Source organism: Boleophthalmus pectinirostris, unplaced genomic scaffold (assembly GCF_026225935.1).
Source record: "Boleophthalmus pectinirostris isolate CB_2022bp ecotype Guang Dong unplaced genomic scaffold, ASM2622593v1 HiC_scaffold_6, whole genome shotgun sequence".
NCBI classification, from domain to species: domain Eukaryota; kingdom Metazoa; phylum Chordata; class Actinopteri; order Gobiiformes; family Gobiidae; genus Boleophthalmus; species Boleophthalmus pectinirostris.
In genome coordinates this window covers 23,657,579-23,683,196 of record NW_026571447.1, presented here as the reverse complement: position 1 = coordinate 23,683,196, position 25,618 = coordinate 23,657,579, and the positions used below count along the sequence as shown (strand labels likewise).

General features: G+C 39.3%; 1 protein-coding gene across 4 annotated transcripts in view; it reads left to right on the top strand.

Moving 5' to 3' along the window:
• LOC110171413 (protein MTSS 1-like) overlaps window positions 1-25,235 on the top strand; it is a 35,057-nt gene extending 9,822 nt beyond the window's left edge. Inside the window, exons 4-16 of one of the 4 annotated variants that reach the window (XM_020937122.2) lie at window positions 12,277-12,361; window positions 13,778-13,869; window positions 13,948-14,022; window positions 17,221-17,378; window positions 17,560-17,667; window positions 17,757-17,854; window positions 18,806-18,935; window positions 20,150-20,254; window positions 20,743-20,964; window positions 21,596-21,832; window positions 22,083-22,242; window positions 22,334-22,588; window positions 22,681-25,235. In XM_020937122.2, the coding sequence (XP_020792781.1) occupies window positions 12,277-12,361; window positions 13,778-13,869; window positions 13,948-14,022; window positions 17,221-17,378; window positions 17,560-17,667; window positions 17,757-17,854; window positions 18,806-18,935; window positions 20,150-20,254; window positions 20,743-20,964; window positions 21,596-21,832; window positions 22,083-22,242; window positions 22,334-22,588; window positions 22,681-23,222 (2,267 nt within the window). In that variant the 3' untranslated portion in view covers window positions 23,223-25,235. Of the gene's footprint in view, window positions 1-12,276; window positions 12,362-13,777; window positions 13,870-13,947; window positions 14,023-17,220; window positions 17,379-17,559; window positions 17,668-17,756; window positions 17,855-18,670; window positions 18,936-20,149; window positions 20,255-20,742; window positions 20,965-21,595; window positions 21,833-22,082; window positions 22,243-22,333; window positions 22,589-22,680 lie in introns of all 4 variants that reach the window. The other 3 variants (XM_055163360.1, XM_020937120.2, XM_020937121.2) reach the window with 3 other exon arrangements.
• Window positions 25,236-25,618: the final 383 nt, after the last annotated feature.

The following is a 25,618-nucleotide window of genomic DNA, read 5'->3' as shown; positions in this document are numbered from 1 at the left end:
CTTCCTGTCTGGCCTCAACAATGTTCTCTATTGTTATGTTTATAGTTGAAAATTGTAGACATCCAGCTGCTATTTATGAACCTCTTTGCCTTGTGCTTGACTTGACCAGTTACATTAACTCTGTCTCAGAAACACTTGAGAACCTATAGTGGTTTCTTTCTGTCTTTTGTTCTGTGTCCAGCTATAGCCTATTGTCCAAGCTCTCTCCCATGTCCCATTAACTTCCCTGCTGTCCCTCCTTATGGAATACTTTAGTTCCACTGAGGCCCAGGGAGCCTACAATGGAACCTGAAAATAACTTAATTCCACAATGCTGTTGTCCAGGAAATATTTAAGCTCTTTTAAAAAAAATCTATACATTTTTTATATGCATAGTCAAAAAGATGAGAACAAAAGTTCTATCTTTTAGATTCCAGGCATCTGCTAATGCACTTGGTGCCATCGCTAATCCGAGGCAAAGCTGCAGCCAACTGTGAACTGTTATCTCTGCCTGTCAATTTTAGTGCCATGGAAAAATATTGTTTTCTGAACTTTGATGTATAAGGGAATAATTAGGGAACCACTACAGCAGGATTCTAAACACAAACTTTGTATCTGTTTATTTGAGATTTATATGTCACACAAAAGAAGTGATTGAACTTTGAAATCACATGTTGGTCTTAAAGATAACAGCAAAGACTTTGTAAGCCCCATGCTCATGTGTATATATACAGGCAGGTATATACATGAAAGACATCTATATGACACATTTATTAGTGGCATTGACACTTGACCTCCTTTCTTTCAAACTGCTGTGGGATCCTGCTTACCATTGTCAAGGTTCAGTGCAGCAATGTAGAACAAACCTTTTCCCATTTTATTTACAGTAAAGATGTAATCCAGATGAAATTATTGTTGGTAGGATTAGGTTTCATTAAATTACAGTTTGCGCTTTGTGCTGCCCTGCAAGTCATGAGATTCAACTTTGCACAGACATGTCATAGATTGGCAGAATGAACTTTCTATGCTTTCAGTATTCTCTTCAACACTCAGACCCCACACCACTCCAAAAAACTTTCCTCTCCGCTTCATGGCTTTACTCAGTGTTACGCCCTGAACTACTCCACTGTCTACCGACTATCTAAAAAGCCTTCTGTGCTGTTTTTTTTTTTTTTTTCAAGCCTCCCTCCTATTCCAGGGCAGGCGGTACATTTCCTGCCCTGTGTCCATATAGCAGTAAGACCTAGATTTGTCTCCTCGCTTCAATCCTTTCTCTGTTCTCCTGTGATTGCCCTGAACCAATCCTGAATAATCTCACAGATGACTGGAACCGCCAATTACACCGGTTAATGGGTCAAACACACTCACGCAATAGACACTCACACCAGCCCTCCGTGGTCGTAATGTGCGACCCAGTGGATTGAATTATCTGTGTCAAAGCAAAGAGGTTCACCCAAGTTGATTTAGGGTTGCCCAGTCTTTTCATGCTAGACATTTTAGCTTTGCAGTCAAACACAAACACTGAAAATTCCATTGGCCGTTTTCGCCTGTGCCAGCTGTTTTAATGAACATCTGCTTATCATTATTATAAATTCTGATTCACTTGAAAGAGTGATTTGTGTGTTTGGAGCCAATGGAAAGGACATACGATTTCCCTGTGGATGTGTGGGTAGTATGCCTAACACTTTACAGCATGCTGTCACGGTGCACCTGACTACGAGCGTGCAAAAACGTACCAAATAGGAGCACTCTGTTTGCTCTTTGTTTTTGTTCAAACAGAAACCCTGTTGAACCAGTATGAGTCAGACAGTCAGACCATCATCTGTCAAATGTGCTTAATTTGCCTAAGCCTTGAGTGTTTAAAAATGAGGTTAGAGCAAGTTTAGAGTGCCGCCCACAAGGCCTTCATTGGGGCCCAAATTTGACAAGGAAAAGATAGTTTGGCCTTGTGATTTTGCAGATAAACTTGGCAGCCATAACACTGTTGATAGTGTGGTTGGAAATGTCAAGATGATGTCAACTATTGAGATAAACTGTAGCTTGAGCGGACAAAACAACACTAGACAAAAGACTATTCTACCACTATTCAGAAAAGGTGTAATTCTGTGCTAGTATTAGTTTTAAGTTTTGAGTATCTGGGTATTATTTTTGACAACCCTGAACACATGCAACAGAGCTTATGTAAGAACACAACATAACATGTTGAATGCAATCTTTAAATATATTCTCATGTTTTCTCCAGGTCCCATGCTACTGTACATACTTTATCAATGACACAGATAGTGAACCGTGGCAGTAGACCACTAGTTCTACCATTTAAAACTTTTACAATAACACAAAACACTGACATTGCACTAATTTGATAGACTGCAGCCGAGGCATGTCTGAACTGACAGTAATTGGGCTCTCTAGCAGCCAATCATGACTTCACCTCGCTCCTTCTGAATAGGCCTGAGCTTTGCCAAAACCATTATAAACCTGAAAGTAGTGCCATACACGGTTGTAGGTTTCTTCAGTACATGTCTTCCTGTGCCGTGTGTGGTTGAGTTCAAGGCCATGTGCTCTCCCAGCTGGTCCATGACAGCCCTGCATTGAAGCTTGTTGTTTGTCCTCAGGAACTTTGTGCTCACTTGAACTCCACTCAAGGACAGAAGGGAGACACGATAATGAAATGCAACAGCTACAAATTACCATAGGACACACAGGGAGACTGACAGTGGATACAGACACAGTAGGAAACCATCAACTCCTCTGAGAAAAGCAGAAGCCCTGAAGGTGAGGTTGCATAGGCCTCCTTTGTCTCTGTTCAAATGGTCCAAATATTCATTGGGAGTTTTAGTAAATATTTAATCAAGGCATGGCCACTCCCCTCTGAACTGAATATGTTTGCAGAGTGTTATTTTCACTTAAGCTTTTTGTTGGATTCTCCTAAGATGGCTGCAGGGTTATAGTGGAAAAAGCAGAAAGACAGAGTGAGGCTGTATAAGGATTTATACTGCTTATACTTGTGAAGTCAAATCACTCCCTCTTGAACTTTCAAGCCCAAGTTGAGTCCTGAGTCATGTTTGAGTCGAGTCTGAGTCCAGGACTACACGTCTAAAAAAAGAGCTTGTTTTCTAATATACTAGGACTAACAAACACACAAGTTGTGACTAGATCCATTTCCTCTAAAGATGATGTCATGTGATTTGTCAATACTGCATGCATTTTGAACAAGTACCTACAAAGTACTGAGATTAGATTACTACAACTGTTGCATTATCCCTCCTCCGAGCCCATTCAGTGTGGAGCTCTGTTGTCCCGTAGACACTTCATAAACTGAATGAATGCTGCGGTTGTTGCAGCACTGGAGCTTGTGTGGGTGGAGGATGTGGGGTGCCATGGGGTGCAGAGAGTGCCTCGTCACTAACTCTTTGACAGCACAGGACTCTTTACACACACACACGCTCAAATGGGCACGCAAAAGCCCCAAGCACACAGTAGATGCAATCTGGCCATCATTATGGCAAACAAGGCCGCGTTGTGTTGTGCTCACAAACAGTTCGCTCTGGTTTAAATTATCACCAGTATCTCACAGACAAGAGGCCTCAGAGCCCCTCTGCACAGCCCAAAGGAAAGGTCACTAGCACATTCAGGGGCCAAGACAAAATATAATATCTGCCCTATTTGGTCCAAGGGAGGTTAGTGCTAACTATATTGCCATGTAATTTGTCATCATTCCACTTCTTTTTTATCTTATAACATAAATAGGGCCATCTTGTTGATCTAGCAATAATTCAATTTGGCAGCACAGTTGCTTAAAATTTTGAACAGATAAGTTGATTTTGCAATTTAATCACTAAATTTGCTACAGGAAACAAATGAAATGTCAATCACAGTGTATGCAGAAATACAAGTCATTTTATTGTTAGTCAAATGTCTCTTCGCCATGTAGCTTTTGCATGTTGGGGCATTGTGCTGTGTTTCTGGTGTTCAGTGTAATTGTAACTTTCAATTGTTGTATAAAAGCTCGTAATTGTTGCCTTCATATTTAATTTACGCATGAGACATCCATAATTATAATGATCCACACAGACCCTATTACTCACTCTTATTCCGCAGTGTTACTTTCCCAAGGTGATCCACAGAAGTGTTGTTTTACTATGTGCATATGGACCTTCGCCCAAAACACGTCACAGTGAATCATTTACTATGGGACATGACAATTTGCGTGTTCGGTCTACTAGCTAGTCATAACTGCTCTTACACATGGGGTTACAAAAGGCCAATAAAACCAATGACAAAGCTATAGTGGACCTAGCAGTGAGCCAATATTTATTATAAGTAAATGGTTTCAATCATCTTTATAAGGAATGTGTGTCAGGTCAAAAAATAAATTAGTGGGCCACAAGAACCAAGAAAAGAAATTTAATGGACCCAAGGGCAATCTCCTAACTTAGTCGCTCTAAAAATTGGTCTATTTCTGTCTTATACACATACACATTCTACATAGTTTCTACATAGTTTTCAAAGTTTTTTTGAATTCTCGTTGACTGGAAGCGACAGATAAAAAGGTTAACTTGTGGCCTACAAATCTCCTGTTCCATTGAAAGTAACTCTTCTTGGGCAGCTGATGGAATTAATGGGCCTTCAGTTGGTCTTTTAAAGGGCTAAGTGTCTGTCCGTCTTTGTGCTTGTTTATTTACACACTGTTTACAGACCTGTGCTGCCTCACAACACGCCATTCATTGCTGGGATTTCTCTACAACTAAAAGTGACCACAGAATCAGTGCTTCAAGAATCTGCAAGGAAATTACTTTCTTTAAGCATTTTCCCATGAAGTGTATTCTCTCTGAAGGTTTATTTTTGTCTTGACTTTGACCGCTCTCTGAACTGCCCGACTGCTTACTGACTGGATTAACTGCCGTACTATGTTAAAGCCATGGAGTGAGATTGAAACAGACAACACAATAAAGCCCAGAGGTTCAAAAAAATGTAAACTATGTGTACTATGTAATGTAATGCCAATATAAACTCAGAAATTATTTTATATGCTTCTGCTCCTTTGCACAGTTGTAAAAAGGAAGAAAACAGGAATCTTGTGACCTATGTGTCCTGATCATCTAAATTCATCATCCACAGTTACAGTATAGCGAGCGCTTGAAGGCTACAGTTAGCATACATTAGCATATGAATTCAGCCTGGGACTACCGGCAACCAGAGCATCCATCTAGGGACCACACACAGTTGTCCTTTTGAGTTTATCTACATTTGAAATCCTAGAAATCTGAGATCACATTTTCAAAGTAAAATTTTCCTGGGAACGAGACAGATTCAACATTTTCTCAAGCGTTTTGTTTTCATCTTTAAATGCTTTGGTTTGGAGATTCTTATCAGTCTAAGGTAAATTCCACAACCTGATGAACAGAAAACAGAGAAAGTGGCCCCAGAAGCTTCGCAGGGCGGGAGACAATACTTTAGCCAATTAGTTTTAATAGTTTGTTTACATACAGCACTCAGCCCTGTCTTTTAAAATGCTCTCAACCATAGCATAGCATTGAACTCATCAACTCTTACATTCCCCTGGTTAACTGGACCATAAGCTGCATCTACAATAATACACTGTTTCGATGATGTTTACCATTAATTATGTGCTGTGCTTCTCGTGTCTCTACATGCTTTACAATAGGAGCTAGAGCAATGCTTTAGACAGCAATACTAGAACTGCATTCATCAGTATTCAGCTGGAGCACCTCCGTGGCACACTGACACACATACGGTTCGCAGCATCAGCTTTTTCGCTACCATCGGAGAGAACTTTCCCCTTTTCAGATAGCGTAGAACATTCATCAACTGCGTGACATATTTTATATTTATACTGAACATGACTAGAGTTGTGAAGGATGAGGTAGGTAGAAGATTGATAATAGTAGAACAGGTTTGAGAGAAGTGGAAAATCTGTTTGACAAGCAGAGAAAAAGCAGCAAAGATGAGAGCAGAAAGGAGAACTAAATTGAATCACATGAGAAGATACAGATTCGAGCTGAGACTGAACGGTAATGCAAGTCTTGTGCATTGCTATTCAGGCCACATATCACTGCACTGGGAGAGAAAACGCAGAAACCCAAATGGACCACTGCCATACAGATCAAGTACTTTTAAACCATATGACGATTGTAGTGTTTTTGTTCTCTTTGATCAGTCAGCACTGACAAACAAAATGTGTTGCTTCAAAAAATATCTGTCTGTTTCAAACCTAGCCAGTCAGTCAGATTTTTTTCAACATGCGGGCAAGGTATTGATCATTGGATTAAAGCAAAGACCAACTTTTTTTTAGATTCACCCACAGTACTAGTCAGTTGTCACGTCCCATTTAGAGAATATTGTTGTGAATTGGGTATCGGATCAGCTTTGTGTTAAGTTAAATAATTGATATGCTAGTTTAATCAGTTTGGATCAGGTACACTACCATTTAAATGTTTGGACACACCATTTCATTCAATGTTTTTGTTGTTGTCGTCATACATACAGAAGACATTAAATATATAAGTACGATATATAGAATTATGTAGCAAAGGGGAGAAAGTTACATACTATACAGTACTATATATGTATATATATATATATATATATATATGTATATATATTCAAATCCTCAAAATAGCCATCCTTTGCTGTGTGAAAAGTTATTATTAGTTTGCTTAATATTTTTGATGTCTTCTTTAAGTATCTAAAATCTAGAAAGCAGTAAACATATAGAAAAAAAAAAAAAAACATTGAATGAAAGAGTGTGTCCAAACCTTTGACTGGTAGTGTAAGTTCAGATGATATGTTCTAACCTTTCTACCTCAAAACATTGCTCTATAATTACTCTCATGTGTTGTGTGTCTCCGTGTGCTCACCACAAACTCATTTCACTACAGTTTGACTACATTTGCACAGTGAACTTGGTCCTCCTCTTCTTTCCCTTATCTCCTCTTCAGTTTCAATTATAGACAGATAGCTTTGCTTTTATAGGCGCATCTTTTACAGCCACGGCTACTGACTTTATAGATTTTGTTCTGTACAGTTCTACTTTTCCCTTGGGTTTCCTCCTCTTCACATCTTGGTGACAGCTGGAGCCAGACCATGTGTGTTAGGAGCAGGTGCTTGTGTTTGTTCGCCCACACGTTTGCATTTGTTGGGGCCTGGACTGAGGAGGCTAGACTTGCTGACTGGAGTGTGTAAAACAGCCATGAAGACTTTCTGTCAACAGCTACTGATGAATGAAGAGGAATGTCCACTTCTCATTAACAGCATTTGACCTTGAAGCTCATCCAAATATGATAACTCAACCTTTATTCTTCAGTTGTTTGTTCACTGTAGACCTGTCATGATAATTACTATATCAATTTATCATTCAGTACATGATAGATTGAACAATTATTTTAGGGGGTCATATTTATCATTGGTATTTTTCTGATTATGATGAGGAAAAAAAATACCTCAGAGTAGCATTCTGGTAGTTGTTCATTGTACATTTATAATTGTTTTTTGGGTATAATTCTGCTTTATGGTTCGGGTTCAGTATTATTGTTTATCTTCTATATTTACTTCAATATATAGCACTTAAAATTTTGTTATCGTGACAGGCCTACTTGATTGATTTAGTAGTTTCCACTTGTATACTTCATGAAAACTCATAGAAGTAGGGGAGCTCAGTACAGCGCCAGACCTATCTCCAGATCTTATTCAGTGCTAAATAGCTAGAGCACTAGCCTAGTTAAATGTTTTGATCTATCATAATAATGCATCTTAATCTTATTTTCTCTACACTTTCCTTGCTAGCTACTTTTTGTGTTGTGCTGACTTCTTAAGAGTTATATTAGGCCAGCAGGCTCAAAGGGTAGACAAATAAATCAATGAATGAAATGCCAGCCTGAAACAGTGCGCTGTGGGTGGCTCCATCTGGGCACACAAACTGCTCAGCTCGGACCTAGTGTTTCAGAGTACAACATAGATTGTTGTTTGTTTTTTTTCAGTTTTGTTTTGAACCAAAATGCCCAGCACTATTTTTCTTTGTCACTGTCCTGCTTTTTATTGTGCAATCTATCACTGCAAGATAGTATAGTTTTATTTTTGATTCATAAGATAAAACAAAAACAGCAGGTGTTTTTGATGGCAGGCCATGGAGAAGTCTTTCCGCTGGGCCAGTCCGGTGTGGACCGTGCCTTCTACTTTCTCTGCCTCTCTAATTAGCTTGGCCCTGTCCATCTGGAGACTTTATGTGTGTGTGTATCCAGCTGCATGGACTCTAGTCTCTTATCACTGTAACCACTGGCCCACAGTTAATGGCTACCATCTGGTGCCCATACAGAGCCGGGTTTAGCTACCAAGCTTCTCAGATTCACAAGGAATTCTTTGGGCAAATCCCTCTTTCCACTCCCATCAGACTCTGAATTATAGTCAAGTATGTCTCTCAGATGTGCCTGAAATAATACGGCTTTAGATTACTTTCTGATTCTCAACATTAGTTAAGGACTAGAATAGTCTAGTAAAGGCTGTAAATGTGATAAGCTATCTTGCAATGAAACCAAATTTTCAGATATAAAAAGTAAATGAAACCACTGTGTGAGCAGTTGTCAAGAGATTATATGGCTGTTGCATTGTAAATGAAATGAAAGAATTGGGCCATATTATGTTTCCAGTATTGTGTGTGTGCCGCAGCCTACCGTGTTGATCCCATATTGATGGTTTCCCATTGCACTGAATAATGTTACCCTTTTACAGTGAAGTAAGCAGAAAACCTGGTTTGAAATGGAGAGTGAAGGAGGCTTTTTTGTGTTCTTTTCTAAAGGGCATTATTGAGTCATTCTAATATAGTTTTTATAGTCAACTCAGCAAATAATGATTTATTACCCTAGCTTGGGTCAGGATGAGTGTATCCATTATAATTTCAGACTAATTTAGTGTAAGATTAAGAGAGAGGGGGAGGTAAGATAACTTAATCACCAAGTCACCAAGAAGAAGTTTGTCATGGGTAACAAAAATAAGTGCAATTTGAAAAGTTCCATAGTGCAAAACAGAACACTGTTTTAAGAGTTCAGATCATGCACTAACATAAATAAAATTAAAGGCACACTATAACTTTCCTGTGGATGGCCTATCTTTATGGACATAGTGTCTGATAGTTTAAACACACTTACTTTAATAATATATAGTTTATTGCGATTCTGTGGAACATTTCAGGCAAAGAAATTTTTCAGAGACATTTGTGTTAACCTGAATATGTTAAGAGTGACAACATTGTATATATTGGGGGCACAAGATATACTAAGGATAGTGCATGTCTTAAAGGGTTTTAGAGTGTCAGCCCTGTGTGACATTCCTGGGGCAGTCTGGGATGGTGTTAAAGACGGAGACAGCCTCAGCAACCTGACATGGAGTGGCCATGCTGCTGCTCCCTCTCCACTGACCCCTGTTCACACCCCTCTGTCACAAATGTCCCCATGGACCGTTCCCACACAAAACTCAGCCATTTGGGACAGAAGATTGTGTTAGGGAAGTGTGAAAGTCATTGTTTACTTTAAATGACAAGATGACACACATTGATGAGCTTTAGAAATTCATTATATGGAAAGGAAACATTTATTTAGGTCACTTGAATGCTTTTGATGTGTAAGTCAGATGTTCTCAGTGATATGTGTACAATTTTTATTCAGGTTTTTCATTTAGAGACATCCTAGTCACGGTTTAGTTCTGGTTTTAGAAGATATTTTTATTTATTCCTGATTAAAAGAGCAACTGAAAGTCTTTTAACTCCTCCATAGGCTTCCAGTGCGTGTTTGGAAATCTTGTGAATCTTGGTCGTGATGCTGGGTGTGAAAAGTTTGACAAGCATTGGTGTTGCAAAATGCCTAATAACGTTACACACTGACTCATGCGCAACACATTGAGTCAGTCTAAGTTGTAAACAGACTTTGAACGTGACTGTTGTTTGTCTTCTTCACTGGTTCAAGTGTTGTAGACATAATTATAAGCCTCGCAAACCTCTGTCACCAAGAGCATTTCTATTGACAACCAGCTATGCCACTACACAGACATAAAGCAGTGGTCTATGTGCAGTAGACAACTGGAGCTGCCAAAGAAGCTATTTCCATCCAGAGGTCACTTGGTGCTAGTCCGACTTGAGCGTGCTTTCTGTGTTAGCAGTCACTTCATCTTTAATGTCGCCAAGAACCCAAATAAAAAGCCAAGAGCAGAAATAATAGGCTGCTGTCCTTAAGGAAACTTGTCCACAGTGTTGATCGATATGAGTTTGTCTCACTCAATTACTTTTTTGCAGTAACTGGACAACCAGGCAAAATTATTGTCATATTTCAGTGTTTTTTCTGTGTTTTGCAGATCTATGCTCTAAGACGATTGCCTTTTTTACTTTTGCTCACCGTCTCCCCCTATTGGTCAGCCTCTGTTACGCTCAGAGTCACTTCCACGTGAATTTAACAGTGAAGCGTGAACTCTTAGAGGAATTTTCAGACAGTATACCTTAATCGTGATAAGACAAAAAAAAAAGTTTACCAATTGTTTATTTCAAAGGAGAGCTGTGATTTAGTGAAGGTTTAATGCCATGGAAATTAAGTCGGCTGTATTTTCCTGAACTTCTTGACTGTAACCTCACACTCTCTTTTTGCCTCCACCTGTGGATATAGCTTGCAGCAGATTCTCTTCTTGTGCCATTCGCCTCATATCAAATCCAGAAGTGGAAGTGGGTGTGGCGCGTCCCACTCAATGATGTGTTGAAACCCAACTCTACTCCTGACAGGACTAGCTGGGGTTGAAACTTGTATCCATGCTAGAAATGGGTCTTCCTTTAAGTTTTTAATTTTCTTGTGGCCCCTGTGGCCTTCCTGCGGCACCGCTGTATAGTTCATACCTGACCTTCAAAAAACAGCCAAGCAATTGAGAACTGATAAAAATAGCTGGATATAGGATGACTAAACAAGCTGATGCATGAATGAAAGAGCATTATGGAGTTAACAAAAAGGCCTTTTGGCTAACTAGTAGTCACACCCATTGCGAAAACAAGCACTCATAGTACTATAGACACATGGTTAAAAGTTCTGGGTTTTATGGGCACAGAGGGACTCACAGTAATGCTGTCAGTACACAATGAAGTATTTACATTCACTCATTTACTGTTCAGTCCATTACATTGTTCTACATTGTGTAATATTATCAGTACTAAGTATAGTGCGCCCAGTTTAAAGGGTTGTTCATTAACTGGGGGTCACTTTTGATGGGCTCAGTGACAGATAGATGTATGTGCGACCTAAGTGTGTGGCTTTGGGAGTGACTGACAGCTCTGTGTGCAAGTCCCCGCATGAAGCAGAGTCTGTGCCAACAGCAGAATGGAGGGCCCTGTTGGGGAGGATCACTACAGCCTGACTCTATATAAAATTCATTGATTCGTGTCCTGTCATGGGGACTGGTTGCAGGGCATGTGTTAGGCTCTATGCTGGCTTCACTGTGTTTTTGATTTCTGTCTGGGCTTGCAGTCTCTCCCCACTCTTCACCCCATTTCTGTCCTGTCAAATTCAGACAAAAAAATCTGATTTGAACTTGCTTCTCCTGAATTTACAACTCAATTAGCATTTTTACAAAGAAAAATAATTGATACTTGATACCGATTTCAAGACCACAATGATAATACACTCATACAATTTAGTATTTTAGTAGTTTGTTTCATACTACCATTTGGTAATATACTTGTACTTGTTCTGATAAAGATTGAGGCCATTTTTTAAATATTCAAGGAAGCTTTGCTCAGTATCAGAATATCTAATACTAGTACTAGTACTAACACTAGTATTTGTACCGAATGTGTCTATTGATCTTTTGAGAACTCTATCAGGCACTCACCACACTCACAGCTGTACCGGGGGATCCAGAGAAAGCAGCAAATCACACTGAGCAGCCAGACAATAGTCGCGTCAATCACGTGCCATGTCCCTGTTAGCTCGCCTACCTGGTTATTTAGTGGACAGTTAGCTAGCTTCACTCCAAGAAATACACACCAGCTTCAAGCCCCAGCATCTGTCATCTAGATCTTTTTCCTGATAAATAACAGCGACTAACTTAGACAGCTGTTGATAGCTGATAAAAAATATTTTAGTTGCAGTTTAAGTTATTGTTGAATTATTGTTCTGCTGTAACAGCCCAATTTCGTTTATACACACAGGTTTGGAGGTCACTTGGAGCTATTTTTACAAGAAAAAAATATACTTCTGTGTAATTCCATGTTGATTAATATTTGTTCTTATCTTTTTGTTCTTTTTTTAGGTGGAACTCGAGACATCGGGTCTGCCCTCACCAGGATGTGTATGAGGCATCGCAGTATAGAGGCCAAACTCAAGCATTTCTCAATGTAAGAAAAATGTTGCTTTATGTTATATAATTCTTCCCATATGTTGTGGGCTTTTTTGAACTTGTTAAATCTCCCTTTTAGATAAACATTTAGGGAGATTGTGGTCATTATTTCCTGCTTTTGTCCATGTTTATAATCTATAGTAGTATGACCCCACCCCTTAGAGAACAGGCCAATAAATCGTATAGGGACTTGTGGTTTGTGGATATTTTGCAAGCGCCTGCTCCATTAAAACGCCCCTTGTATTGGAATTCATAAAAAGAGACGATTTGTCTGGAGCTGCGAGCATCTGTAATGTGTCAGAGCCGTCCCACACACATTGGGCAGACAAGGGGCTCTCTTAATTTCAAGTGGCATTTCAGGAGAGATTCCACTTGGATCTCCATAGCAGGCTCTGGACACAGGGGGGCTATGGTCAGCAGCACCCACCCACTGGCACAGACGCACACTTGTCTAAGAAATGTCTGCAAGATGGAGAAGCCTAATTTTAGTTTCATACGCTAATCCTGCAGCTGCCCAGCTCCCAGCCTTTTAAACAGACTCACAAACCTGGAAGAGGGACATACGGGGTAATGATTGACAGACAGGACTGCAAGACTTCCCCTGCGACGTGCTGTTAGACACTCACTCTTGCTGTTAATAATTGACAAACATGAGCACACTCTGGTCAGATAGAAAGACAACAACACTCTTATTATCACCTATATTTGACAGATATATTACTGAGAATGAACTGAAATTGAATATAGCAAATGGAGCACTGTTGACACAAAATCAGTGTCACAAAAAAACTCAGGACAGATATAAATAAAACCTCTAAAATAACAAGTCAACATTCAAACTGATATTATTTTTACTTGTTTTATCTTTCATGTTTAGAACAGCCAGCAAAAAACCTTAACATGTTGCAAGGAAACCAAATTTGTGTTAGATAACTGGATAGAAAAGGTCATATTTAAAGGTGCACTATGTAGCTTTTCTGGTTTAGGGTACACCATATTATTGTTTCCAAACATATCTATCTATATCGAGACAAGCAAGTGATGCCATTAGGCCAAGTTGCAGGTCTGCTTTGTGGAGATGAGAGCCCATTCTCAGTAAGGATGCATGTTTGGGTATTAATAAGGCTTTTTGGGGGCAATAAAATCACCCACTGTGAAATAAAAGCTTAGATAAATAAGATAAATGTCATGCTGTGGAAGCAATAACATCTCCATGGAGACAAACAGGTAGTGGGTCTCTCATTCAAAAAGCAACTGCACCTTTAAAGTATACTTTTTCTGTTATTATTCTGTTAGTGTTTATTATTGGCATTTGTCCCATATGGCAGCACTACATTAATGATCTGTAAATCTCCACTATATGTATAAGGAGCTACTTCATGTCTCTAATTGTGAATGATGTCTTGGCTGTCAGGGTGTTCATGGAGGGTCTGGTCGGTCCTTTGCAAGAACAGATGGAGGAGTGGAAAAGAGGAGTCAACTCTTTGGATAAGGACCATGCTAAAGGTAAAATAAAACACTGGCTGCCTTTTGTCAAATCTAACATGTAGGTGTAAACACAATGTTATTATATTTCTTAATCAGAGTATAAGAGAGCCCGCCAGGAAATAAAGAAGAAGTCTTCAGACACACTCAAACTTCAGAAGAAAGCAAAGAAAGGTAAACACATAGCCTGTTGTTGTGTTAAACAGTGAAGCAGGTTTGTGGCAGAGTGCAGGGAAAGCAGACTGGATATATGGGTATATTTATTTGACAGCAGCTAGGCCTTAGCGATTAGCCCTGTGTTTAAACATTACCTTACATGGAAAACACACTGCGGAAGGCCCTGGCTCACCCCTCTACAACCGTCCTCTATAAACATATTCATCTACCTGTAAAAATACTGTGCACACTGGAAACAAAGCAACTTGAAAAAAAGCCTGGGGTTTGGTGAGAGGTTTGAAAAGTTAAGATATTTTGTGTCCATCAAAGTGACAGACGTGTTTTTCCCTCTCCTTGTCCCCATGTGGTTCCCATCTTCAGCTGACAGTTGGGGTAAGGTTAATGCCCACACTCAAGTCACTAAAATGTTTTCTATTCTAGTGTAATGTAGTTATTAGTAGCATGTCTAGTTTCTCTCACAGATGTCGTAGTTTGTAGTTTTTAATTTAGTTTACATTTTCTTCAAGTTCAAGATTCATATTTTTATGAATCTGTTGTTCACTGTGTCTGTCTTTGTTTTTACTGGTGACTGTTGTTAAGTACTTCATACCGCCTGTACAGTTTAACTACAGGATTAACGCTTAACAATGTGCTGTCAAACGTGATTAATAGTATTAGTAAGTCAAAGGGAACAAAAATATTTTTGCATCTCGAGTCTAAAAATTCTTTCTAAAGTTTCTTTTCAATATCCTTCTTCTCATTTATCACAGAGAACACAATGCTTATTTTACTTTTAGCAGTTGTTCAAGAAATTTGAAAAATATAAACATTTAGCAATTTATGCAAATTGAAACATTGTTCTGCACTGTGCACACTTTAAGTAAGGCCTGGGGCATTCATATTTTGAAACCTAATATAAGAATTACATGGGGAAGAACATGCCTGTAGAGGTCTTCACTACTGTGTTTGTTTTTCTACATTAAAAGACTGAATAGAGGATTTTGTTCTCTAAAGAGACATTGCTCTGTCTAAGTAATTGCACCCTTTGCCATTGCTAATTGTGACCACTGAAATTGCAATTAGATTATCTTTCTGTCCTACTAGCATGTACACTGCAATATTCAGATTATATAAAACTATACTGTGTAAGTGGATTTCTTACTGTAGTGTTACAGCTTAAGAAACATAACACTCTTAGTTGTCTTCTTACCACAAGTGTTTCTTACGTGTCTTGTGAGGGTGTTTTCGACCTGGCCCTGAGCCTTAGACCCGCCTGTGACTGCTACCTAATGAAATCATTTGTCATGTGAAAACTGCAGAAGCTAATCTCATTTGTGTGTGCGAGTACACGTGTGCAGACTGAGCTAACATAACACTCTCTGAGGTCCGACACTTCAATCTTTCAAGTTTAAAAAACAACAACACTACAAATATCAAAATGATTTAAAATTCTATAGTAGGAAAGATTAAATTTCAAACATTTATTTTTTTATTGTTTGTTTTTTTCAATCATATTTTAGCAAATAATTCAAGTCATGTTGTTTTGAAATTCAAACACGATTCTGAAAAACATTGGACCAAATAAAAAATGACTATAGATTCTGCAGTAGATGTAATACACTAAATTTAAGGTTTCATGATGCAAAAGACTGAAAATATATGTGCCAGTTTTAACTTTCCAGTCTGGAAACCTCTGCAGTTGTTATACTCAATTATAGCCTCCATATTGTCATAAAGAGAGAACTTCCATAAACTTAGACAGGACTCACATTCCACGGATGTCAAAAAGTCCCAATGTACTTCTTATGGAAATTAAATTTGTTTTGTCAACAATCACAAAATGTTCTTAATAACTCCATCCTAAATCCAGTATTCCTTTCAGTTAATCCTTTAATTAAGTAATTTCCTTTTGAGTGGAATTTCATTAAATATGTATAATTTGAAAAATGTAATCTCTGTCTTAAGCATGATACAAAAACGAAGAATGCTGGAAGACCAAATTTGGCTTATCCATCAAAGTAAAGCGTATGCCATATAATTTTACCAAATCTGTTTTTATAATATGAGTCAGATGTAATCACTGTCAACTAATTTGATTTAGGCGGATGCATTGTGGCAGCATGATTTCCACTCATTCTCTTTTCCATTTGCAATTTGCAGATTTAAATAATGCTTCCCGGTCATTTACAGTGCACTGTGGTCTGGGCGGCTGACAAAGAAACAGTGGTTCATCATTCATGCTCTTGATAAGGGGGCTCTTTTTCCATTTCCTATGTAAACTTATCTATGTTTTAACTATTGATTTGCACAACATGCGTGTCAAATGTCATACTAAGACAATAGTTGATCGTTTGCCCCAGACCCAGAGGGACCACAGTTTGTCTTGTGGCTTTAGTTTATCAAAGTAAGTCTTGTCTGTATATGACTTAAGCCTACAGTGAGTAGATAATGCATGCTGTACAATGCATTGGGCAGTCGCCAGCCTTCCTGCCTCCATCAAGAGGCTTTGATTCAGCTTCAGGGTCACCCTCTTCACATACTTGACTATACACACAATCTTTCCTCTTAACCCGGCCTAAGAACACTTGCGAACTACAGTGTTTATCAAAGAGCCCTCAAGATACAGTCAACAGCGGAGCACGATTGGTTTTATCCCTAATACTAGAGTAGAGGTTTTGAAAGTAAAGAAATTTGGCTATTTAACTTCTAATAATGCTCTTAGTCCTCTAAAAAACAGCTGTATATGTTACCCATTTAGAAGAATTTGTGAACAAGACAAAAAGTGTATAGTTTGCGCCAGTGTCATTCAAAGATGGGTCAAATGCAGAGGACACATTTCTGTATGGGAACTATAAAGTTAAACGTGCATGTTTTGAATGTCTGACAAGTATGACTATATGTTGTACCTTTTTACATTTTTTAAAGTGTTCAAATAAAGTAGCTCTAACTAAAGTGCACACTAACCTTACCTTCAGATTGTACAATTTAAATAGCTGGAATAACTTGAAGGACTTATTAACAAATGTGATTAAACTTTAGATTAGATCATTTCATTTTTTGATATGCATGCCATTCTTTAGTCTTATCAGTCTTTAGTCTTAAAATTATTACAAATGCACCCTCATACTAGATAGATATTTTAATATAAATAAAATAGAAGACTAATTATCTGTCAGGAAACTAACAGCAATGCCTCTGTCTTGTGTTGTTGTGAAGGTCGAGGAGATTTTCAACCCCAGTTGGACAGTGCGATGCAGGATGTCAGTGATAAATACATTCTGCTAGAGGAGACGGAGAAGCAGGCTCTGAGAAAGGCTCTGATTGAAGAGAGACAGAGGTTCTGCTTTTTTGTAGCCCTGCTCCAGCCGGTAGTGGTGAGTACAGAACTATGAAAGTATGAAAATCAATATTTATCAGAACCAAAAACAACATCATTCTAGTATCCCTTCATTGAAATGTGTCATCAATCACAAATAATGACTGGGTTTCTGTTACAACATGCTGAATGACAAATTATTGCCATAAATGTTAAATGCGTTCCTGTGTTGTTTTTAGGATGAGGAGATTTCTATGCTGGGGGAGGTCACGCACCTTCAGGCCATTTCTGATGACCTCAAAGCCTTGACCTCTGACCCACACAAACTCCCAGCCGCTAGTGAGCAGGTGAAAATAAACAACAGACTGGAAATCAAACTGTTTATTTGCCTTTTCATTCGCAGACATATGAATTGAAATATTGTCTTCTCTCTTAGGTGATTCTTGATTTGAAGGGCTCAGATTTTAATTGGTCCTATCAGACTCCGCCTTCTTCTCCAAGTTCCACTGTGTCCAGAAAGTCCAGCATGTGCAGGTAGGCCTCTCTACTGTGCCACATTACTAATGGCATCATATAAGAGAACACTGGAACCTCTAGTTAGTCAACTTCCATTTCATTACACCAAAAGCAGAGTGACAAAATAGAGTACAATGTATATTTTGTTCATAAAAACCTCAGTTGATAATAAAAATACTGAACGGGTCAGGTTACTTCCCTGCTGTTCACTACCCCCTAGTGGTGAGATATAAAACAGCACTTCAATACTATGCTCCAACTGAATCCAAAATTCTGTTAATAAATTGTCAGTAAGCACCATTACTATTTGCCTTGGCTCTTTGCTGTTGGTGTCCTTGTACTTTATTGGCAGGAAATGTGGTGGGTTTAAGATAATTTCCTAACAGCTTTTGGATAATTATGTTGTGGCCCTTTAATTTCTGGGAACCTTTATGGCCTAAATATGCTGGATCTTTAATTACAGACTCATTTAACATGCTTTGGTGCGTCAGTTTTTGATTTCATGTCTGCAGATTATTGGGCTTTTTATGGTGTTCATTCAGCATTGATGTGGCTGTTTAATCAAAAGTCCAAATTACTCATCAAAGTAGAATTATTAAAGTCTGTAATTACTATTATTTTAATTTAGTGGTGTGTTTGTTGTGACTATATTTGATTAAGTCACAGCCTGCTGCATCTTGGTTTGCTGTGTTAATGGTTTCCTCCCTGTCTCCTCCACACTTCCCCCAATCCTCCATCTTTGTTCTAATATCCCTGTTTTGCTGAACTTTCTTTCTTTAATTCCTGGGTGCACTTGGTCTTCTGTTCTCTTGCCTTTCCTGTGCCCATTGACAGTAGTCTGAACAGCGTTAACAGTAGTGACTCCAGGGGCTCTAGTGGGTCCCACTCTCACTCTCCTTCCTCCTCTTCTTCCTCCTCCTCCTCACATCACCTTTTCCACCTCCATCACCCGCGCAACCGGTACCGCAGCTCCACGCTCCCCCAGCCGACCCCAGCGCGCCTCTCCAGTATCTCCTCCCACGACTCGGGCTTCATCTCCTCCTCACATGACCAGTACACATCTTCCAAGTCTTCGTCGCCCATGCCAGCTGAAACAAAGGTAAGAAAAACCCTGCACACACTTACTCTCTGCTGTAATTTTAACCACAGAAAAGCATCTAAACCACATTTGGTTTGATTTACAGTACAGTGTAGTCAGACAGAGAAACCCCAAATGAGAGCTTGCATATCTTTTCTCACACATCTCCTCAGCCGCTCTCTGGCAGCGGGAAGTCCGTGTCATCATTGGGCTAGTATTATTATAGTATAAACACACAGGAAATTAGTCTGCTTCTCTTTTAGCCCAGGGGAAAGTCAGAAGAACCTCATCCTACTATTAAGGAGCAGACCGCTGTGACAGACGGCTGCCTGGGTAAACATGCACAGTCTTGAAAATACTTAGACACAGACTCATTACATGCATCAAAGGCAAATAAAACTTACTTTGTCATCAGTTATGTTTTGTACGGTCAGTGGTGTCATCAGGTCCCCTATGTCAACAATAGCGGGTCAATTGAAAAGACTTTGAGATCACTTTCAGAGAGATGGTATGTAAGACAGAGTGAGGTTTGCGGTTGAGACGCTGTGGAGTTTACTGTTGCCAGGAATCAGCGCTCCCCTGTCCAGAACACACTGGTATCATTAGCCTGCAACTTTATGATGTAGCGAAGGTGGTTTGGCAAGGCGCACTCTGGGACACATGCAGCCCCCAGCCTTCACATGGCCTCCTGCTTGTTACTACAGTCATTTGTTTCTGATGAAAACATCAATGTGGCTTCATTGAGCTTACTTCAAAGCTCCTTTTTCCACCCTATTTCCGCTAACACCAGCCTATTGCCTTTCCCTAATGTGCACCCATTAACTACTGTATGTGTCAAGCAAGAAGACAATTTCCCACTAGGCATGGATTAAGTATCATTATATAAACAACATAATCATGCATCCATTTGCTAACAGCACTCTTTAAATGCAATATGACAGGCCTCTCATTTAGCTTGACTTCTTTGGCTGGTATGATTCCTCCCACACATGCCAAAGAGATGAGTAGCAACGGCTGTGCTTTTCTTAAACACTACCACTACAACTTGGCTGCTGATGCCTTCATAATCAGTTCTGGTACTACTCCTTGTCCCCCTCCTATATAATATGCTATATGTTGGATACTCACTTGGCTGTGGTCCTGTGGAAAGTGTTCCCTGCATACTAACAAACCGCTCCTCTGTCTACCTGCTGACGTGGGCTCTTCCCCTCTCCTCTTGCCCCTCTCTGCTGCAGCCCTGTCCAAGCTCCAGCTCCTCTGAGGTGTCAGAGACTGGACCCCTTCACAGTGACTGCCCCTCCACTCTGAGCGCTGCTACTGACACTCAGCACACTGACCAGGTGAAAGACACTACTGCCAAACTACCTGCTTTAACTTACTTTTGATAAGTCTGATAATGGGATCTGGTATGATAAAGACTATTTGACATGCCTAATTGGTATTTGTGACTGGTTTTTGACTGTCTGTCTTAAATTTTAACATTTGTGGTCTGTATTTGACTATATGGACTCCTGTTCTGCACCACATAACCAAAAATCCTTGTCTAATCTGCTTTTTAAAACATCTCAAAAAAATGTCAAAACACTGAGTCTAAGTATTTGATAATTTTTTCCCACAATCAATCCCACAACTCCCAAAACAGTATATTCAAACCAGTCGGTAATACAAGTCAAATAATCTATTTTATCATTCATCATTTCATCACATTTTGCTCTGTGTTTGTTATAATTTACTCCAATGCATTTTTATTTATTTGTGTTTGTCTTTTTATTTCATTCATTATGTTGTATTTTTCTGTTTTTTTATTTTTCACCATTCACACACCCAGATGTCCAATGGGTATGACCACTGCAGCCCTGCGAGCTCCCCATACCTACACAGTAACGGGTCGGGCACTGCCTTTCCGTTTTACCCTCCGTCCTCCCCCACCTCCACCTCCTCCCCCTCTCGCTCATGGTCCCGTCCCACCTCCGCCCTGCTGCCAGAATACCCTCATTATTGTACTCTGGGCTCCCCTATGCTGCCATCGTCCCGTGTGCCCAGCTGGAAGGTTTGTTCATGCTGTCTTTTTCTATCAATGTGTATTTTTTCAAAATTTGTAGAAAATGTAAACGAAAAAAACAATTCAGTTTAGCTTTATTTAAATCACAGAATTATTATTAATTGACAAAAACTACCCAAAAATAGTCAAAGGTATGCTATGTTACTTTTCTGGTGAAGGCTCTGTCACCTGCTTGTCTCTATGGAGGTTTTATTCATTTGCATCACATGATCCACAGCGTGGTATTAAATTTTTCTCTCTCCATGGAGACAAGATGGAGACAAGCAGGTGATGCCACAAGTCCAAGATATTTTATCACAATAAAACCCCCTGTAATAGAATAAAATCAAGTTAGATAAGATAGATAAGTCTTACTGTGGAATCTAGGCACCACAATAATACCTCCATGGAGACAAGCAAGTGGCAGATGCTACTACCAGAAAAGTTACATACTGATGGCACACCTTTAAATTTAAGAATTAAGAACAGCCATACTAGTGCATCCATATTTTAGATCGGTATCATACTGCACTGCATTCTACATGAGAAAAGTGAGATTATCTTATTTGGCCTACAAATTCAAAATATGCCAAATGAATTGTAAACAAATTGCTGATAGTAATTTTGCTGTATTTTGCAGGACTGGGCAAAACCAGGGCCCTATGATCAGCCAATGGTCAATACTTTGAGGAGGAAGAAAGACAAGGAACTGCCAACTGTAACAGACTCTAATGGAAACCAGAGTGTGAATCACAGTGAAAATGGCTCTGCACCCACCCTCATGTCACCGCCCCCTGCTGCACCAGTGATGCCACAACCTCCACACCACTCGAGCTCGGCAGAAGAGGCCAACAGGACACTGGCCTCACAATTCAAGGTACGCCTGTCCCAAGTAGTAAAAAACCTGGCTGAAATTAGCAGGGCAAATATAAAGCAGGCTTATATCGAATTGTTTATTAGGTAGTGGGTGAATCAAATTAGACTATTACTGAATCCATAATAATTAGACCTGCTCAATGTTATTATGTGATTCAGGTCATTGCAGCTTATATTAAACTTTACTTAGATTGAAGATCAGATGGCCTCTTGGTGTTTCTAACGATGTTCATTGTTTTCTCTACTTTTAGTCTGGAGATTTCTTGCCACATGAGGAACTTGCTATGGCTTTATCACGAGGTCTAGATTTGGACACTCAGAGGTCCAGTCGAGACTCAATCCAGTGCTCCAGTGGCTACAGTACCCAGACTAACACACCTTGCTGCTCTGAAGATACAATACCTTCACAAGGTTTGACTCTTACAATCTGCTCCAACTTCTGTAATATTTTATTATTAAAATAAACAAACAAACAATATTAATATCTTTCATTTTTGTTTAGTTTCAGATTATGACTATTTCTCAATGGCTGGGGACCAAGAGGCTGAACAGGCTGACTACGACAAATCATCTACTATCCCGCGCAACAGTGACATTGGCCAGTCCTACAGACGTATGTTCCAGACGAAGAGGCCTGCCTCGACAGCTGGTCTGCCCAGCACACAGGCTCCTTATCCAGGCCATGGAGGCTATCCTCCTACACCCATGCACTCAGGGCATTATCAGTCCAATGGGACTTATCCATCCACACCCACAGGTCAGTATCACTATCTAAACCAAATAGCAGAACACACAGTCTCACTATAATGCTTTATACAATAATCATTTTTTGACTGTTTGTTTTTACAGCTTCTTGTAATCAGGGCTATTACTCTGGATCCAGTACCCATAATGGCACATACTCTTCAGGCCATGGTCCTGTTATCGTTACCCCAGGGGTAGCCACAATCCGCCGAACTCCATCTTCAAAACCCTCGGCCCGGCGCTCTGCCTCTGTCACAGGCACTGGCCCTATTCCCATCCGCACGCCGGTCGTCCCAGTGAAAATCCCCACAGTCCCGGACATAACAGCCGCTGTCAATGGCAACAGAGGCACAGAAGAAATGGAGAGAGGGCGAGGAGATGAGAGCCCTGATTATCCAATGTATCCTTTAGAGGAGACCAACCCTCTTCAGATGGTGTCCTGGAGCGGCCAGGCTTCCACCAACCCCCCTGTCACAGCTTTGGCCAACCATCATCATATGCAGAACCATGCGGGTGCAGAGGAGGGAGCTGGAGAGCTGATGGAAGAGTCAGGAGAAAATGAGGGCAACATGCTTGTTGCTATTCGTAAAGGAGTCAAACTCAAGAGGACTCTGACTAATGACCGCTCAGCCCCTCGCATTGCCTAAATTCATCAATCAGAAAGTGAACTGTTTGAGAAGGGAACTCTTTTTCCACTCATTGTTGTGCGGGGTTAGGTTAAAAGCTTCAGATAATGTATTTAGATGTGAAGACTGAGTTGACTTCTGTAAATATTCAAATGTTTATTTGCCCATTAAAATGAAGAACAATTACTTTTTCACATGAACAGACACAAAAAAATCAAGCATTTCAAATAGTCGCAAACACAGTAACACGTGTTTATAGAAAACTGTGAGCAATAAAAGGACACTAAAACCATTGACCACTGTAGCAGTATAACACAGTTTACTTTTTATTTATGATTTTTCCATAGCCACATGTGCAACGTGATGTTTTCTTTTCACTTTAAAGTATGGAGTTTATGTACACAAACATGTTAACTCTCATTGGTGACAGAGTGCACTGTCACTGAGACAAATGAACTTATTGTCCTCCTGCTGTCACTGAGGGCAGTAACTGGGGCCAGAACAAAGGTGATATTGTGTGGCAGACTCGCAGGAGTACTGGATGTGGGAGGTGCCTTGGACTTCTGACAGCTCACCAAATTTGAACTGATGTTTTTGGGATGGCTGTGAAAAAGCCTTGTTCAACGGCAGCAGCTGAAGTCTGTCACAAACGTGAATGTTAAGAGCAGCAGTTATCACGTGCTACTACTCATCGCAATTACAACAAAAATGAGACAGTGTGCCAATGTTTCACACCACTGACACCTTTACTTTATGTTATCTTTTTGTTTTAATTTGTAAATAATTTAGTTTTGTTTCTGTGTCTGGAGTATATGGATGCTCCTACCGTCCCTTGAGTGCCATTTCATCTATTTCTCTAAATGCTACAAACATCACAGCCATAGTTTATGATCACAGCTCTCCTCTAATAATTGTTGTCCCTAAACACTAAATTCAGTTTGCATTATACATGCTAAAAGATAAAGACATGTAACATAGCTTATGTCAAGAACACAGCTAAAGGATGTTTTAGATTTTTTTAAGAAATAAGCTGCATTTTGTTAGTTATACATTTTCATCAATGTATGTAGCATGGATTTTGAGTTATTTTTTTATTTGTCTCAGAAACCACTCTTGTTTATTCAAAAGGCTGGGTGCCAAACAGGTACTCAAAAGCAAGGCAATCATATTTCTGTTCATATTCATGGGAGTTAATAATTCTAACTTGTGAGACAGTGGCCATCATTGTGAAAATGACAGGGCCAAAAGCAGTTAGTATTTCAGTTAGTCTGAAGTTGAATTGCATTTCAGTTCAAGCACTGTGAGCATGTGGCCATGTCGAGGTTTATGAAAATGTAAATATTGTTCAGCGAAAAACATGTTCAGTAACACATTTTAATTTATTTTCTTGATTGTCTTGCATTGATCTGCCTTCATCACTCTTTATTTTTATACTTTTTTCATTCACAAGAAATGTTTCTTTTTACCAGGCATGAACGTTTGATGTGATCAGAACACTGATTATTCTGCAACAATTCAGCTGATGTCCTTAATTTCAAATTTTTTTTAGCATCACACATCTATGGTGCACATACATTTGCTATAGTTGTCTACAGATAGAAACAGTGCATTTAAATTAAATCAAGAACCTTTTGAAAACAGCATTTAAAGTATATATAACTAAGTTTATTACATGCCTCAGAAGTTATTGTAGTGGACATGACTCTAACAAAGGATGTGGTTTCTCTGTTAGACCTTTAAAGATAACAAAGTTGTATCAGCAGTATATTTACACTTCTAGTAAAATTATATATTATATAAAAGTTGCCAAATGTCAGCATATAAACGTCACCTATAATATAAATAAAATAAGAATAAGATTATAGTTTGTGCGGGTGTGAGGAAGATTGAATCTGTATTCTCTAGTTTAGTCTCTGTGTCTTCAGAGGAGAGTTGATCTCTCTGGTTGGTCCCTGTTCAGTTTAAAAAAAGTATGAAATGTTATTTTTGTTGTGTAATGACAGCCTTAGCAATACAATAAAACATTAAACACTTGTTTTTTTTTGTATAACTTTATATTTTTTAAATCATGCAACATTGTTCTGTGTAAAGCCTATACCATGGCAGCTACTGGACATTTCTTTTTAAATACCGTGAAGAAACCAGCAGGTGTCGCTGTTCGTCAGGCTTTGATACTACTCTTATTATTAAAATATTTCCCGAATAAAATATCCGGAGATACTATTAGTACAGTTTTGCATCTACACTATGCCTTATTTTTTTTATTCATTTGAATTTGTATAAGAAATACATTGTTTCTTACAGAAACACTGACTCCATGCATTCATATTTTCCTGGGGTGTGACCAGCTACATAGCTCCAATGCTCTGCACATACTAACCTGGTGAGACAGTGGTATGAACACGCCCAGAAGGCTT